This window comes from Balaenoptera acutorostrata, chromosome 18 (genome assembly GCF_949987535.1).
Source record: "Balaenoptera acutorostrata chromosome 18, mBalAcu1.1, whole genome shotgun sequence".
Taxonomy (NCBI): Eukaryota; Metazoa; Chordata; class Mammalia; order Artiodactyla; family Balaenopteridae; genus Balaenoptera; species Balaenoptera acutorostrata.
Window position 1 is genome coordinate 72,411,716 of NC_080081.1, and position 17,995 is coordinate 72,429,710.

Consider the following 17,995-nt stretch of genomic DNA (forward strand, 5'->3'; position numbering starts at 1 on the left):
TCCTCTGAGAATAAATTTAAAATTGGTACCAAATTAACGCAATCATAGGACACAAACACAACAATGAAAATGCAAAGAAGCGTAGAAGTAATTCCTTCTTGGAACAGTAACTGTGTCAGAATAGAAATGTAACAGGCAGAATCCATGCTCTCTATAAACTCAAGACAATAATCAGACAGCAATTTTGCTCTGTGACATTACTTTTTAGCATGTGTTTTTAAGTTTGTTAGGAATAAATACAAAACTTTTTTGTATTTTGTGAAAAACAAAACACGTATATGTTAATTTCTAAAATACTCTGTTCTTGTGGGAAGTCGTAAGATTCTTTTCTCTCCTTTTCCATAGTCCTTTTGCACGGGACGTACAAGGACGCCAGAGAGGACTTCACTGTACAGTGGTTTCCAATCAGCAGAAGGAAAGAGAAGTCTTCAAATGACATCCTCGATGGCTGGACAGAGTTAAAGCCTAGTGATCTGATTGTTCATGTGTGGCACAGAGCCTTTTAAACAGTTCTCCTAACATGCTCACCAGATGTTTTAAACAGCTGGGATTATTTTCATATCTGTTGGAAAACAGATGACCCTGCCTGACCTGAAGTGTAAGGCAAATTCTGCCAGCTGATAGACTGGCAGACTTCCCAGCTGATAAGGCAAGCCTAGATTAGAAACTCTAACTGGTGCATGGTTTCCTTTTACTGCAGTCCTGTGCTTGGGATTTTATAGGAAGCATCTGAGTCCCCCAAATAACAAAATTTTTATTAACAGATATTATATAATTATTATTTACAGTCATTATATTATTATACTTACTACTACTATTATTATTATTATTTGCCAGCATAAAGCACAAAAGGGATGAGGAATGGAAACACAGCAACACAGAATGCTTCATTTTCAAGTTTATAACCTAAGCAAAGCCTGGAAAAATGGTGGACCAGCCTCAAATATCAACTCCAATAACTATTTCCATTAGTGTGGTGTGGACCTCAACTCTCTTTTCCTAAATGCTTACATCATTCTCTAATGTTTCTCTTTGTTTTTTCTTTTCTCTTTTTTTTTAACATCTTTATTGGAGTATAATTGCTTTACAATGGTGTGTTAGCTTCTGCTTTCTAACAAAGTGAATCAGCTATACATATACATATACTCCCATATCTCCTCCCTCTTACGTCTCCCTCCCACCCTCCCTATCCCACCCCTCTAGGTGGTCTTGAGCACAGAGCTGATCTCCCTGTGCTATGCAGCTGCTTTTCACTAGCTATCTATTTTACATTTGGTAGTGTATATATATCAGTGCTACTCTCTCACTTCGTCCCAGCTTACCCTTCCCCCTCCCCGTGTCCTCAAGTCCATTCTCTACATCTGCATCTTTATTCCTCTCCTGCCCCTAGGTTCTTCAGAACCATTTTTTTTTAGATTCCATATATGTGTTAGCATATGGTATTTCTTTGTCTCTTTCTGACTTATGTCACTCTGTATGACAGTCTCTAGGTCCATCCACCTCTCTACAAAGAACTCAATTTTGTTTCTTTTTATGGCTGAGTAATATTCCATTGTATATATGTGCCACATCTTCTTTATCCATTCATCTGTCGGTGGACACTTAGATTGCTTCCATGTCCTGGCTATTGTAAATAGAGCTGCAATGAACATTGTGGTACATGACTCTTTTTGAATTATGGTTTTCTCTGGATATATGCTCAATTGTGGGATTGCTGGGACATATGGTAGTTCTATTTTTAGTTTTTTAAGGAACCTCCATACTGTTCTCCATAGTGGCTGTATCAATTTACATTCCCACCAACAGTGCAAGAGGGTTCCCTTTTCTCCACACCCTCTCCAGCATTTACTGTTTGTAGATTTTTTGATGATGGCCATTCTGACCGGTTTGAGGTGATACCTCATTGTAGTTTTGATTTGCATTTCTCTAATGATTAGTGACGTTGGGCATCCTTTTCATGTGTTTCTTGGCAATCTGTATATCTTCTTTGTAGAAATGTCTATTTAGGTCTTCTGCCCATTTTTGAACTGGGTTCTTTGTTTTTTTGATATTGAGCTGCTTGAGCTGCTTGTAAAGTTTGGAGATTAATCCTTTGTCAGTTGCTTCATTTGCAAATATTTTCTCCCATTCTGAGGGTTGTCATTTTGTCTTGTTTATGGTGTCCTTTGATGTGCAAAAGCTTTTAAGTTTCATTAGGTCCCATTTGTTTATTTTTATTTTTATTTCCATTTCTCTAGGACGTGGGTCAAAAAGGATCTTGCTGTGATTTATGTTATAGAGTGTTCTGCCTATGTTCTCCTCTAAGAGTTCTGCCTATGTTCTCCTCTAAGAGTTTTAAGGTTTGACTTTATTTTTACAGTTAGTCAGATATTATCAAACGATGTTTTTACTATCCCTAACACTTCTTAGAACTCGGACTCTAATAACATGAGAACAAAATACAGAATAAAGGGGAAGAACCTCTGCTGGTGTCTTTTGGTTCATTAACCCTTCACTGAAAACGTAGTCCTCACTATACTCACGTGATCATGTCTTCGGGTTCTTTGTTTAACATCTGGACGTTAGTCAGCATCATACACCTTCCTACTTCTTTATCCAGGTGCCTTAAAATGTTGTCCACAGCTTTTCGTACTTGAGAGTAATATAATGACATGCCTGAAAAATACGCATTACAGTTACATCTTTGACTAAATCTATCAAAGAGTGAAATCCCATTTTATTCACCCTCTGTGATATATTTTTACTGAAGACCTTCTGTGGGTCAGTGAATTCTCTGAGCAGAGTCTAATTTAATCTCTTATCTGCAGGACTCTTAGCATAGTGCCCACGTGTAGTGGGTATTCCCGAAAGAATCATTTAAATTTAACACATAGGAATTCTAATACTTCAAAGGGAAATATTTTCCAGAAGAGTAAAAATAAACAAGGAAACAGAAAGTTCCACACTAGAATTTTTATGTCTTTGGTTAGTATAAAAAAATTCACCATAACGAGTGGTTATGTGAATAAAAGATAATTCTCATTTGGGGTTAGAATTTTAATAACTTTATATTATTCTCTGAAGTATATGTGTGGGTTTTTTTAGTAAAGGCAACAAATGACTTCACATCATAAATTTTTAAATGAAGGAAAATTTACCTCAAGTATATTATTTTTACCGCTCTCAGTGGAAGAAAATGTGTACAGAATATGTATTTCATATATGTATATGCATTTTATATATTTATGTATATAATACAAATGTAAAGTAAATTGCTTTGTGTTTAAAATTTGTACTTTAATGAAATAATTATTAATAGTTATTTGTCATGTATTAAATATTGATATTTTTGAACTCATTTAAGCATTGCATAACTAAAGATAAATATCTTAAAGGAACTAACTTAACAAGTTTGCAGTAGGTTTCTAAATTCAGGAACTCAGTAAAAGAGAAACAAATGCAAAAAATCATCTCTTTGGGTTAAGACAGTTAAATTAAAAAGAAAATAATCTCACGTAGGCTAAACCCACAATATACCCTGGCATGTATGGGACTTGGCATGTTTAAAACACAGATTAAACTAATTTTACTGAAAAAAAAATGAAGAAAAGGAACTATAAAAATGAATGAGGGAATGAATAAATGAATGAATATATTTATTTGTTTGTTTTATAAACAGGATTATCTACCAAAGCACACAGATGTCTTAGAAATTTACTGTAAACTGCAAATAATCAATATTAGAAGTTTGAAAAGACCACAGATAAAAATCTAACATTTAAATGGCAAAATGTTTACCAGGAAGTTCCAAAGAGTTTAAAGGGCAGTAAAACAAACCACAGCATGAATCAAAACAATTAATGTTGAAATGTCTCATCAGCTACTTTTATGAAGATTTTTAAAATATATCTCACTAAGGTTAAGTGTCTATTGGTCATTTTAAAGGCTTAATAAGGCCCAGTGCAAACACATCTTTGAAACCCACCTATCATTTTGGCTTCCTCTTCAGTTAGTGTTTTACTCAGATATGTCTTCTTCACCCTCAGTGTGTTTCCTGAAGGGAGAACGGCTCCAGTAACCGGCATGGGAGGTTCCCCATCTTTCTGCTGCAAGCTATCAGCTATGACCAAGAATGCCCGTAAACCAATGTTCATCCTCTGTAAGAGACAATATGTTCATGATAAAGCGAAAGACCCAATTATTGTCGTGAAATTAAGCCATCAGTCTTTCAAAGAAGTTAAGCATGGTTTGCCTTCTAGATTAGTGTGGGAAAATCATTTAAAAGGGTTTAGGCCAAACCTAAGAAAATGAAATTAAGTTTCTGACACTCTTTGTTGCTGCATCACAAGAAAAAAACTGGGAAGATTTTCACCAAACTTGGAGGGTATGTTTGAGATGGTCAGACTCATTCTGTTTGGGGGGATCCTGGGTGCACCTCCAAGGGATGGGCAGTCACCCTCTGGAGCAGCTGCAACTAAGGTAAACCGAGGTCAGCAAAAATCTCTTTGTCTCCTGGGAGGAGACATGTGTTAACTCACAAAGACTGAATGAAAACAAACGGGAGTCCCAAATGTGAATCATAAAAATGTAAGTCGTCTGCTCTGAATTGCAGGTTGTTGACTTTTGATTCACAAAGACTGGCAAGTTTGAAAATAAATTTAAAGAATTCGAAGCCACAGAACCTGTTACTGATAAAAACACATAAACTCGTAAGAAGAAATGTCATTCTGGGCCAGACCATTTTCTTCCCCAGGCTCAGATAAGGCATAATATTGGCTCTGAAAGATGACTCAGTAGGATAGTTGCTCCCAGCAGCAATAATCTTAAAAGTCAGAAGGTACTAAAACATCTGTACTTCCTTAAACAGCCATGTGTAAACATTTACACTCATATTTTCAAACCACATCAAGTAATAAGTTCCCTAAGTAGACCGCTACCTAATACAGAAAATAATTACCATTACTAACAATGATAATCTAATTACAATTTATTGAGTTCTTAAAATATATCCAGAACTGCTCATTAACTCTCATCTTTAAAATAGCCATGCAAGGAAGGTATGATTATTCCTATTTTTCAGGTGAGGAAACCGAGGGCCACATAACTAGTAGGTGGGAAGCTATACATTCAAGTTGGGTTTGCCCGAATCACCTATTCTGTAGTACATGATGATATCTTAAAACATGAAGTAATATCGACTTCTAAACTATTTATTCAAGCTTCAAGGAGTAGGGGTATTTCAACCAGGGTGTGGTAAACATTTCTCTGGCCCATTCATACCCAATCCAATGTGTATTTTATGATTTTATGGTCTTCAGTAATATTCTTTCTCCATTTTCTAAAATGAAAGAGTATTCATTTTAAAAAGTTGAAATGTATATTAAAGTCCATTAGTTTCCTCATTTATTTTAGTAGTTCTTTCATGAAATGTTTTCTAGATTTGTGGATATTTTTCAAGACACAGCACTGTTTCAGGTGAGGAAATACAGTGTTCAATTCTGGAGATGCAGTATCAATAGGATGACTGTGAATTGACTTAAGTGATCAAGCTTCAATTATTTTCAAGTGGATTATCCAATTTATGAGCCATCCTTGCCAGTTCTCTTAGTTTTCCTTTTCTCTGAATAATTCTAAGGGCAGAAGTAAGTTGGGATAGTTTGGGAAATATATTTTTAACTTAATTTCAAAAACAATTTCTTCTTATGTTTTATATAGCTCTGCATCATACCTCTCCTTCTATTACCTGTCTGGTCTTGAGAAATTACTTAACTTTTCCAAGTCCAATTCTCAGCTTCCTTTCTGTAGAATGAGAATAATAACACCTATTGATCATATAGGGCTACGGTGAGGATTAATACCTGAAAAGTTCCCGCTGGCAAATATATATTGTAGACTAGAATCTCCACTGTTTTCTACTGAAGTCAAGTTTATTGAGATATAATTCACATGTAGTAAAATACACTCCTTTTAGTTGTACAGTTCTTTGAATTTTGAGAAACATATATAGTCAGGTAACTATCATCACAGTCAAGATATAAAATATTTCCATCATCCCCAAAAGTTCCTTTGTGCCTCTTTACAGTCAGTCAGTCCTCTCCTCCAACCTCAGCACCTGACAATCAGTGTCTAATTTCTGCCTATAATTTTGCCTTTTCCAGAATGTGATGTAAATGGAAGCAAACAGACACAACCTTTTGTGTCTTGCTTCTTTCACTCAGCTTAATGCTTCTGAGGTGTTGTTGCAGTATCAGTAGTCTGCTCCTTTTTATGGCTGAATAGTATTCCATTGTGTTGATGATTCTCAAGTTGTTTCGACATTCACCAGCTGTTTGAACATGAGTTGTTTTCCTGTTTTTAGTGATCATGAATAAAGGTGCTATAAATGTTGATACAAATCTTTGTGGACAAATGTTTTAATTTCTCTTGGATAAACACCTTGGGGTAGAACTGCTGGATCATATGCCAAGTGTATGTTTAACCTTATAAGAAATTGCCAAACATTTTTCTAAAGTGGTTGTACCATTTTGCATTCTCACTAAAATATCAATAGTATAAAGTTCCAATTGCTCTGTGTCCTTCTCAGCACATCTTACTGTGGTTTTAACTTGCATTTCCCTAATGACTAAGGATGTTGAACATCCTTTCATAGGTTTATTGGCCATTTGTATCTCTTCTTTGGTAAAGAGGCTCTTCATTTTGTCCATTTAAAAAATTGGGTTATTGAGTTGGGAGTTCTTTATATATTCTGGATAGAAGATTTTGTCAATACGTGTTTTGCAAATATTTTCTCCCAGTCTGTGGCTCTACACTTTATTAACATTGACTTTTTTTTTTTTAATATTTATTTATTTATTTATTTATTTATTTATTTATTTATTTATTTATTTATGGCTGTGTTGGGTCTTCGTTTCTGTGCGAGGGCTTTCTCTAGTTGTGGCAAGCGGGGGCCACTCTTCATCGCGGTGCACGGGCCTCTCACTATCGTGGCCTCTCTTGTTGCGGAGCACAGGCTCCAGATGCGCAGGCTCAGTAATTGTGGCTCACGGGCCTAGTTGCTCCGTGGCATGTGGGATCCTCCCAGACCAGGGCTCGAACCCGTGTCCCCTGCATTGGCAGGCGGATTCTCAACCACTGCGCCACCAGGGAAGCCCAACATTGACTTTTAAAGTGCATACTTTTGTATTTTATTTTATCAACTTTTTCTTTTGTAATTTATGCTTTTTGTATCTTATGTAAGAAATTTTTGCCTACCCAAAGGTCACAAAGATTTTTATCTTCTGTTTTCTTCTGAAGATTTATGATGTCAGATTTCACATTTAGGCTTATGATTCATTTTGAGTTAATTTTTCCTGACAGGGCAAATTATGGGTTGAAGTTGATTATTTTGCAAGTGGATGTCCAACTGTTTAGTACCATTTACTAGAAAAACTATCCTGGGAATTCCCTAGCGGTGCAGTGGTTAGGACTCTGCGCTTTCACTGCCAGGGGCCAGGGTTCAATCCCAGGTCGGGGAACTAAGATCCCGTAAGTCACATGGCACAGCCAAAAAAAAAAGACTATCCTTCATCCATTGAAAAGCACAGAACCACTGTTCTCAAGCAAGAGAAGACTCTTTAGTACTTGGGCCATGGGCCTCCTTCCAGCCAAAATGCCCTGAATTTGCACTGGGTTTGTCTCCCTCCCATTGGCCCACTGACCCTGGCTGCAGCCATTCCAGAAACCTGTGATGTCATTAAACACCAGACAGAAACTCCCATTTTTGGGCTTGTTGGGCTGTCCCTACACACACGGCAACCTTAGCGCCAAGAAGAGAATTCAGGGTGTGGTGGGAAAAAGCATGAGGAGACAGGGAGACCTGGGTTCCCCTTGCTGCTAACCAGCTGCCTATTCTGAGCCTCTGGGCTCTGGGTCTCCTTCCTCACTGAAAGAATGAAGGAGCCAGACAATATCATAGTGATGACAGGAACAACGTTTAAAAATTTTTTTCTGGTGTTCAATTTCTTTCTGTTTTTGCTTATGAATTTGTAATATCACGATGATTCTGTGAGGTGATCTAGAAAAGTAGTTTGTCCCTTTTACTAGTAAAAAAGCTGAAGTTCAGAGAGGTCAATGTCTTATAGCTAGTGGTTAGGACTCTGCACTTTGTTGGTGGGAATTCCCACCAACAGTCTTTTTAGAAGTTTAAAATTGCATGTGCTTTTCATTTGCCTAAGCCGCCCCCGTCCCCCACCCTGAGGTACATCATACCCATTATACACTCATTTCCATGACCTGCCTGGTCCTTGAATTGTGATGCTGTCACAGAATCAAAGATGCATACGTTACTTATTTAATTTCACTAGATTTTAGTATTTTATCATTGCATCTATTTATTCTTCTCTGTTTCATCACTTTCAATACTCCTCAACTTGCTAATCTGCATCAAAATAGTTACAAGTATTGACTTTTCTATAATAAACAACCAGACATACAGAGACAGATTACCTTTCGGGGCAAGGTTTACTCCCTTCTACAAGAACAGTATGTGGTAGGACGTCAACTTTTCATCATTCTAAGTCTATTCACCCCAAAATTTTACTCCTCTACTATTTTAGTCAAATAACATGGAGAGAAACAAACAGAAGACTTTTTTGGAGAAGATGGCCTTCACCCCACCCCCCAAGGTTGCAAAGCAAAGGTAGGCTTCTGTCAATAAACGCAAAAGGGTCATTCTTACCTCTGGATTGAGACTGAAAGCTTTTGCTGGTTTTCCCACACAAAGAAAATCAAAAATGATTTCTTTCATTGCAAAATCTAAACGTTCCTATAGTGAAAAAGGGAAATCAAAACAAAGCGTTATTTTAATTCAACGTGAAAATGTCTGTTTTTGTCATATGAACCAAACAGGTGGCTTCTGAAAGAAGAGGGGTATCGCTTAGTTCGATGCATCACAGAGAATCCCTGAAGGAAAACCATGTCCATTCGAACCTTCGGTGGAGCTGCTCCTATTTCCATGTGGCACATGGAGATGCTTTATATAATATATGTAATTAGGCCCTAAAGCACAGAATGACTAATAACTAAAAACTAAAAAATGAAAAACCAAAACACTCTGAGTATCTGGGCTTCTACACAGTATAAACTCCTCCTGCTTGTCCTGCAAATGCTGACATTTTCTTGAAACTCAGTTTAAAATATATTTTTAAAAATACCGCTGCAAAATGACTATTTTCTTCTATTCTCTAACATTTCCAATCCCTTGGCTCATATTACAACAGACAGTCCTGCAAGTGAAATGAATAATCAACAAATAAGAACTATTAAGGTTACTTAAATGAGAACGTTTAAGCCAGATTCTAATAATTTGAGACGGTGACTACTAAGATATGTCACGTTCATTTTATACAATATATTCCAGAATAATCAAAGCACATTCTCAGCCACATGATAACCACATGTAGAAAAGTTCTGTTAATTCATCCACCTGCAAAGCAAGCATTGTCCTTTCCCTAAGTACAAATATTAGAGAGACACTTCCTTGCATTAAACACACAGAGAGATATTATACATTAAATGGTCTGTGAAGTAGCCATTGAACCTTATGTCTTTATAGCAATATCAATTACACTTCAACAGTACTTTCATGCCTATTATTTCCCTTTATCCACACAACGTTCTGAGGGATACTGGGTAAGCACTTTCATCCACATTTTACAGATAAAGACACTGAGAATAAAGATGTTCTATGACTTCTTTAGGGTATGGAGCTGGCTCACGGCAGAGGCTGGATTGGAATAACCGGCTTTTCATGCTTCTCTCTAAATCACAAGGAAGCCAAAGTTGGGATAAAAACCATTTATACACAAAGTGTTTTAAAAATTAAAAGTCTTGGGTCTAAATAGTAAATACTAAATGTTTAATATCACTGGACCCAGTTCTTAAGTAAAATAGTATGTATGAAGTGCTTAGAACAGTTCTTGGCAAAGAATAAGTGCTTGATAAAAGCTAATATTCCCGTTACATTCTTCTTTTTCACAGGGTGAAAGAGCATTATGATTTATTTACTCCTCCAGGTTCACTAAATTATCGTCTTCTTATTTCCTCCAAACATCAGACTCAATTTCCTCCTGACTTGAAGAATCTAGAGCGGAGAAGTAGGAAAAAAACAAGGACTAGGAGTCAAGAGACCCTCTTATGAATAGGCTCTGCTGACCTCAGATCAGTCACTTAAACCCTGCCTCTCAGTTCTTTCATTTGTTACATGCGGAAAACACTTGGCACACCGTGTCACAATTTGTTTTGAAGCAAAAAAAAAAAAAAAAAAAAAAGCTATGTGTGCAAACACTTGCAAAACCATCCTGAAAAGTCTACCCACGTGAGATTATTTTAGACTCTTCATCCGTTAGCACTTCATAAGAAGGAGGTGGCTACTTAAAGGCAATTAGAAGACTCTCACTGCCAGAAGCACCTCCATTACCTGGGCAATGAACTGGATGATTTTCACAAAGATGTTCAGAGGCATGTCCCTCGGCACCACACCACGGGACCCTTTGGGGAAAAGTGTTGTGATGATGGTTATAAGACGGCTGAAAGATAAGGGAGAAAAAGAGAAAACAAGCAAGATTGGCTGAGCTCCTGTATATTAAGGGAAAATGGCAGATGCTTCATCTTATCTAAGTATCAGAGAGAATTCAGAGAAAAAAAACAAACCACTTCATCTCTTTTCCATTAGCATAATTACTCTCTGAAAAGGTTTTCTGGAAAACTAAGGGCAGTTGGAAAATTATAGCCATTTCCTTTGTTAAAGTGGTGAATGTAGTCCTGACACAGAACTTGGCAATCCTGGTAGAGGTTGGAGTTTCTGTAATGGCTGTTGAAGCCAATGTCTAAGGAAAGCCTGAAAATGTCCAGAGGACTTAGAGCTTTTACAAACTGTCAGCTTTAAACAGCTTCTAGTTTGGTTAGCGTAGGTGGCAATGAAACAAAACACCCTTTTCATTGGCTGAGTGACGTGGTTACCGGTAACTCAATGATGGGGTTACAATTAACCCAGGCCAGCTCCTTACCTCTGAGTGGCTGTGTTGCTTTCACATTTAATTCGAATCATGTAAACCCAAAGTAATCTGTACAGAGATTCCAGTGCAACTCGAGCCATCTTGGGGTCCTTATTCTACAACAGAAACCAAGATAAAAGACTGCAGATTAAATGGTACTGTACACAGGTTATTCTTTTCTGAATGCCTGGTAATGGAGGGCCACAGGTGGGTGGCAGGGTGCCTATGAGGTACACTGCACCACCTGGGACTTATGGGGTATTTGCCTCCTGGTGCCCATTGGGTAAATAATCTATGATGATGGATCCAAATAGCCAAGAGGGCAGGACTGAGTAGTTCTGGGGGAAGTCATGTCTTTCTCTCCTTTCTAAGGTGAATACTGGCAATTGCCTTCTTCCTCCAGGTCCTAGGGAACCGCATCCCCTGGCGCCAAGAGGAGAATCAATCCATCCTACTGTTGATTACGCGCTTGTAAACACCACCCATCTTCACCTCCCATCTCTTTACCCTCCGACATCTATTGAGACTAATATATAATAAGCACTGGGATATAGAGATAAAAGTTTATCCTTTTTCCCTAAGATGTTCACAATCTATGGGGGGTGGTGGCAGCTGGGAGACAAATAATAAACAGTCAACTCAAAGACACAGTGAAAAACTGGCAGGGATAGGAGCTAGAGGATGGGAAGAAGGGCAACCTATGGCAAACACAAGGACTGGGGTCAGGAAAGCTTTCCAGGGGCAGACGAAAACTCAGACGAACTTAAATCCATTCACTCATTTGTTCATTAAGCAAACATTCGAGTGGCTACACTGGGCCAGGTACTATGCTTGACACTAGAAACCAAGATGATGCGGAGTGAAGAGCGTTTTACGGAGAGGCAACAGCACAAAGAAGCTAAGAGAGCAGGTGAAGAGGGGTCATGTTTCAGAAACTGGGGATGGTTTGTATGGCAGGACATAGGGCCAGGTGAGGAAGCAGCGGCTGATGAGGCTTGAGAGGAAGGCAGGGGTCACACGAAGAACCCTACATGCCATGCTAAATAACGGGACCAGGGTTCTCATGATGGTGACAGGAAGCCATGAAGCTCAAGGAGACCACGTGAGAAGTCTGCAGCGTGGGGCATGGAGCAGGGGCAGGGCGGCCAGCCAGAGCGCAGCTGCCAGCTTCCAGGGTCTAACAAACAGGCCAGGGGGAGGGAATGGTTCGTCACTGAATGGACATCACCTTCACTCCTCCCTTTCTGACTCTCACTCCACCCTTTCAACTGATTTTATAGGTTTTATCTACAAAATATGTTTTGAATTTGGCATCTTCTCCATTCCCACTTCCTCTGTTACAGTTCAGGCTTCCAGCACCTTCTCCTGGGATGCTGCAGTAACCTCCTAAACAGTCTCCCTAAATTGATTCCCTCACTGCTGTCCTATCTTACACTGATTATAATCCTTTCTATTTAAAAATCACAGATTGGGTGGTTTTCCTGATGCCTATGGGATCAAGTTAACATTTCTTGCACGGCATACCTGACCAGACAGTATCTGGCTCTAACCTACCAGTGAAGGATGCCACCCATCCTGTTTTTCTCCCACAAGCTCCCCAAACCCTAGCAAGGCCATGTTCATTCCATCTCTGCATCAGGAGTGGGTCTCCTACCCTCCCCTGTGTCCTTCTTTTCTACCAGGTGAACCCCACTCTTTCACAGCCTACCTGAATGTTCCCAACTCTGTGCAGGCTTTCTCTGTTCCTCCCCAATATCCTGAATCCCATCCCATTAAAACGAATTATTCCCTCCTGAGTGTCCCCTGACCCTCATACAAACACGTAACATAGCCTTTCAGCTCTTTACTTGTGGTCTTGCATAGACATCAGCTCCCACATGAAGGTGGGTTCTCTGAAAGTGAGGGGCATTATTTACCCAACATCTATTAGAATTCCTGCCACTCTGCAGGGGATCAATACATGTTTGCTAAACAGTCTTCAAAGGTCACTCAACTTTCCTATAGGTCTTTTGCTTTTACATTACTTCTCTTCCCTACTCATTTATTAATCTTGTCACAACCGTTTCTGCTGTTCTATTCTTAGTGTAGATAATTCGGGTCCTGATTTGTTAAGAATTCTTAACGGTTTAGATATAATCTAGGATAAGTTTACCTTTAAGCTACTTGCTGAATAAAGATGAGTCACATAAATAAATTCTATGGAAAAGATTGTAGGGAGTAGTTTTTTAGATTTAGGAAAGATTTCTTATGCCTAAATAGTTTTAAAATAACTTCTTGGCATGATCATTATTATAAAATTCTAAATTTCTACATGCATTTTGGTCTCATTCTGGATTTTTTTTCTTCTATTAATCTAAGTAAATAAATAAATAAAATGAGAAAACACATCATTTTAATTTTTGAGGCTTTATGATGTGTTTTCCTATCTGGTATGGCCTACCTTCCACCATCCACTGCTCTTTTTCTTTTCTTTCTATTTTTAGGGTTTTCCCAGATATTCCTGTATATTTATTCTTCCAAATAAACTTTATAACTACTTTTCTAGCTCCAGGAAAAAAAAAAAGCCCCAACTTTTTAGAAGCATACATTTATACATAAAAGATTTTTTTTTTGTCTGTTAGTAAAACAAGTGATACACCTTATAACTTGTTGAATGTCTTGGTTACGTAAAGGAATTTTAATAAACTACTAAAATAGTAAAGTTGCATTTAAAATATTGCATCATTTAAAAATTTCAGGAATTCTAATTATCTGTCCTCTAATCACTCCAGATCAGCAAATGTCTATGATGTTAACACAGTGGTTAAAAGCAGACTCTAGACACACACTGCCTGGGTTTAAACCCATCCTTGCTCTGCAATTTATTAGCTGTGTGGCCAACCTCAGGGACCCTCTGTAATCTCTCTGGGCCTGATTTTCCCTGACTGTGAAACGCAGATGCTAATCCTCCCTCCCTCCTAGGAGTGTTAGGAGAACTGAGAGTTAGCGCATAGAGGGAATTTAGCACTGTTCCCGCCCATAGTAACTATTACTACGTACAAGGTGCAGATTCAGCAGCAAACAAAGGAGATTAGTCTCTGACTTCAGGGAGCTTCCTTTCTAGGGGGAATGTCTCCTCCTTTGAGAATTTCCCTTTATTGGTGTATATATAAGTATTTTATATTCATATTTGCATAGTGTGTCATTCAAAATTCTCTCTTGTGCCTTATCTCACACTGTGAATCATGGCCAGGTAGGGCAAGTAACATCTAACTTTCACTTAGGAGCTTAACTAAGATCTCTAGTTTAAATGATTCATATTACTGTCTTTTGTTTATCTTCAACTTCTTTTACACTTTTTTCCTGTCCTCCTACCCACAATTATCTTTTGGGGGCATGTTGTTGTGACTGATGTGCTTTTACTCTTAAGAATATGTTTGAGATTGTCTATTTTTGCTCCCATAGAGACTGAAGAGCAAAGTGGCTGACTTAAGTTTTTATTTTGTTTTAACCGTGGATCCTGTACCGGTAATTGCTTTGTAGCATTTCAAGGTGCTATCACTGTGATCACTGCAATTCTCTCCTAAAATGATTTCCCTTGTTTCTCTTCCATTCTCGGCATTATCATATGATATTCTTAAACTGCAACAATGATTGTTTACTTCCCTGTATTTAAAGCACTTAAGTGGCTTCTAATCACCTCCTGGACGATGTCCAGATTCCATGATGTGGTGCATGAGGGGCCTTTGGTGACCTGGCTCTCCCATCACCACCCTCCGCCTCCACCCCCACTGTGCTCTTTGCCGTAACATCCCTTCTGCAATTCATCGAATGCCTGGAATGCCTTCCTACCCTTGTTTTACTTGGAAAATTCCTACTCCCCAGCAAGATTCATTAGGTGTCACTCCTCTGTTACGTTCCCCTGCCCCTCCACTCCTTCCTCCATCCCAGAGAGATTACCAAGTCTTCCTGTTCTCTGTCTTCTAGAATGTTGTTCTATGCCTTTACTTGTATTGATATGTTTCCTACCAGACTGTGAGCTCCAGGAATTTTGGGTTGTTCATCTCTGTGCCCTCAGTGACTGCCATACAGCAGGTTATCAGTAAATATCAAATTTTTTTTAAAAAAAGCAAACTGTGAGTAGTAGCTGAACAACGTGATGCATAAGCCAAATGTCTTTATATAGAAACTGTACAAAAGGCAACCCTTAGTACGTAGCTGAAGCTAATGGACATGATATTACTAAACATCTTACACTTGTACAGTTTTTTTGATATTTCAAAAGTACTTTCATAGACCATGACATCAATTGGGAGATTCTGTCACTGACAGAAGCCAAATCACTGGCTCAAGTCTTCAAGCCAGTAAATAACAGGTGGGATAGGAACTGACTTCTGGTCCAGTAAGGACTGTTTTCTCAGAAATTGGAATGTGTATATTACAGGATGCTTACTATATCAGGCATTTTAATCAAAGTTGTCCACATATTAACTCTTTTTAATTCTCAGAACCATAAAGTTGATACTGTTATTGTATCCTTTCACAGATGAGGAAATCAAGGCCCAGAGGGGCTAATAAGGGGCAGAGCCAGCATGTGAACCTAAGCAATCTGGCCCCGGTGTCTTCCAAACATGAATTTTCCCACTTCAGTGGAAATACTATATGGAGGCTGATCAAATATGCTGCAGGAACCTACTAGACTGTACTCTACTTGAAAACAGGACTTTTCCCTCATTGTCTTTGTATGTCAACGGCAGCTAACATAACAAGGTCTTGATGTATAGTTTCAGGATTTTGACACTTTTAACCTATGTCTCAAACCACCGACTTCTGTGTCAAAAGTCTCCACTCCAAGATGGAAAGACTATTCTATTCTTCCACTGGAATACGCTTCTCAATTAATTAATTAACCAACAACTTATTTATACCAGCTCTGAGGTTACAGTGATAAAACTGTTCAAGAATCTAGGAGGTTTCAGAGTGGATCTTCCCTGGTCTCCTGGCATCTCATCTCAGTGCTGGTCATGGACAGACTTCATGTGACATGTCAACCTGCCCAACACCATGCCCACCTTCTTTAAATTGTGCTTTTGATTTAGTTAAAGCAATTCAGTGTTAACAGTAACAAGTAGGGAGCACTGAATTCACTGATAACTTGGCTAGTGACAGGGTCATTGGACAGACCCATGTTTCCCAAGATCCATCAGCTGACCACTTGCACCCAGTCACCCAGGCTGCTTATGAATATGCAAATTCCTCGGCAGCACCCAGACGTTCTAAACCAGAATCTCCGGAGGTAGGTTTCAACAAGTTGCATTTGTAACAGGCTTCCTTAGAGATCCTTATGCACACAGAGGTAAAGATCCATTGATTACAGATCAATAAATAATTTTAGTCTTTTGATCTTGTTATACTCAAAACTCTTCTAGATTTCTTTTCCATTGCAACTAAAGCAATTGAAGTAAACCTATTTCTTTCTCATATTTCCTTGTATATCACAGTCAACACCTTCCTTCCTTTTGATACCTGAATCAATTTACTCTGATCATAATTCAATCTTTTTGATGACTGTATTATCCAAATAACATATGTGCTATAGTTTAGGATAACCTCTAAAATTCCTGTACCAAAAATTTACAGAGATTACTTTTCTATTCATTGGCTGAATAAATAAGGCATTCACAGAAAGTAACACACCTGTCATCTGATCACTAATTTTTGGACTCAATTTGTGCGCACTATTAGAATTTATAAATTCCACTTTGAAATCTGCCTTTGACAGATCTGAAACATAGATAAGAGATTTTCTCAAATTTATAGCAATAAAGTTAATATTAAAGCAGTATAACTATTTCTTGAAAATTAATATTTAAATAGCTAATACTGCATCACTTACATTTGATATTTGCAAAGAGGATAGTAGTTGTTTTAAATGGTACCATACATTTTAATGCATTCAGGCAATGACTGTGGAATCCTTAATATATTACTCAATCCTTCCCCTCATAAAATAAAGATATCATTAATACTCTTACTTTTATGTGAAAAGTTAAGAAAAAGCACTCCTTTAACTTCATAGTGATTATTACACACAAAGATATATTAAGTGCCAAACACAAGTTTCATCAAAAAAATTTATGGCAACGAAACTTTGAGACTCTTAGTGGAAAGCAAAAGACCTTCCTTGTCCCCTCCTCTTCCCTGCCCCTCCTGAATCCGTAATTCTCTATCATCATATCCTATTTGATTTTCTTCATAGCAGTTATCACTATCTGAAGTTTTTTTCCTCATCTATTTGTTTACTTGTTTCCTGTCTGTTTCCTCCACTAAATTACAAGGTCTAAGAGACCAGAGTGTTACTATCTCATTCATCACTTATTCCCAGCACCTGGAACAGTGCCTGGTATATTTCTAGTGAAGAATTGTTGACCAATTGACTAAGCGAATGCATTCAAGTCCCAGCGCAAATAGTGACTGAGACAAAAGAAGAATCCTTTTTAATTCTGTACTTTGGTTTCTAGTACTATGAAGCTAAGCTGACTAATGTCTAACCTTCAGATGATATACCTTCAATATTGCTATCTGAGCAAAATTTTTAGAAAAACATAACTAATATCATGAAAGCACAGGGGGAGGTCAATGCAGCCTGTGACATTGTCATGATAATCCATGACATGTATGTAAAGGCCCTACTGCTGGCCTGGCTCATAACAGATCTCCAATTAATGAAACCTACTGTTGTTATTAATTATACAGTAAATAGATTTCTTAACTTTTGAGGTTTCTTTTTTTGTTTGTTTGTTTCTGTGATAAAGACCTCACTGGTATATTATATCCATTATTGTAAGAAAAAGGAAATTTAAAGATTCTCCCAATTATATTATCCATTTTCGAGGATAAGAAACTTGTACATAGTTATTATGAGCACAATAATTACGACATTTTAAAAGAACTATTAATAAATGGGGATTCATGACAAAAAAAAAGTACTATTAAGTCAGTTT

General features: G+C 37.9%; 1 protein-coding gene across 5 annotated transcripts in view; it reads right to left on the minus strand.

The window, feature by feature from the left end:
- Positions 1-17,995, minus strand: part of FRY (FRY microtubule binding protein) — a 420,573-nt gene that overhangs the window by 121,653 nt on the left and 280,925 nt on the right. For all 5 annotated transcript variants that reach the window (XM_057532698.1, XM_057532699.1, XM_007164157.3 and 2 more), the window contains 5 exons: positions 11,025-11,128; positions 10,436-10,544; positions 8,696-8,782; positions 3,965-4,136; positions 2,523-2,655 (listed from right to left, as the gene is read on the minus strand). In XM_057532698.1, the coding sequence (XP_057388681.1) occupies positions 2,523-2,655; positions 3,965-4,136; positions 8,696-8,782; positions 10,436-10,544; positions 11,025-11,128 (605 nt within the window). The remainder of the gene's footprint in view (positions 1-2,522; positions 2,656-3,964; positions 4,137-8,695; positions 8,783-10,435; positions 10,545-11,024; positions 11,129-17,995) is intronic.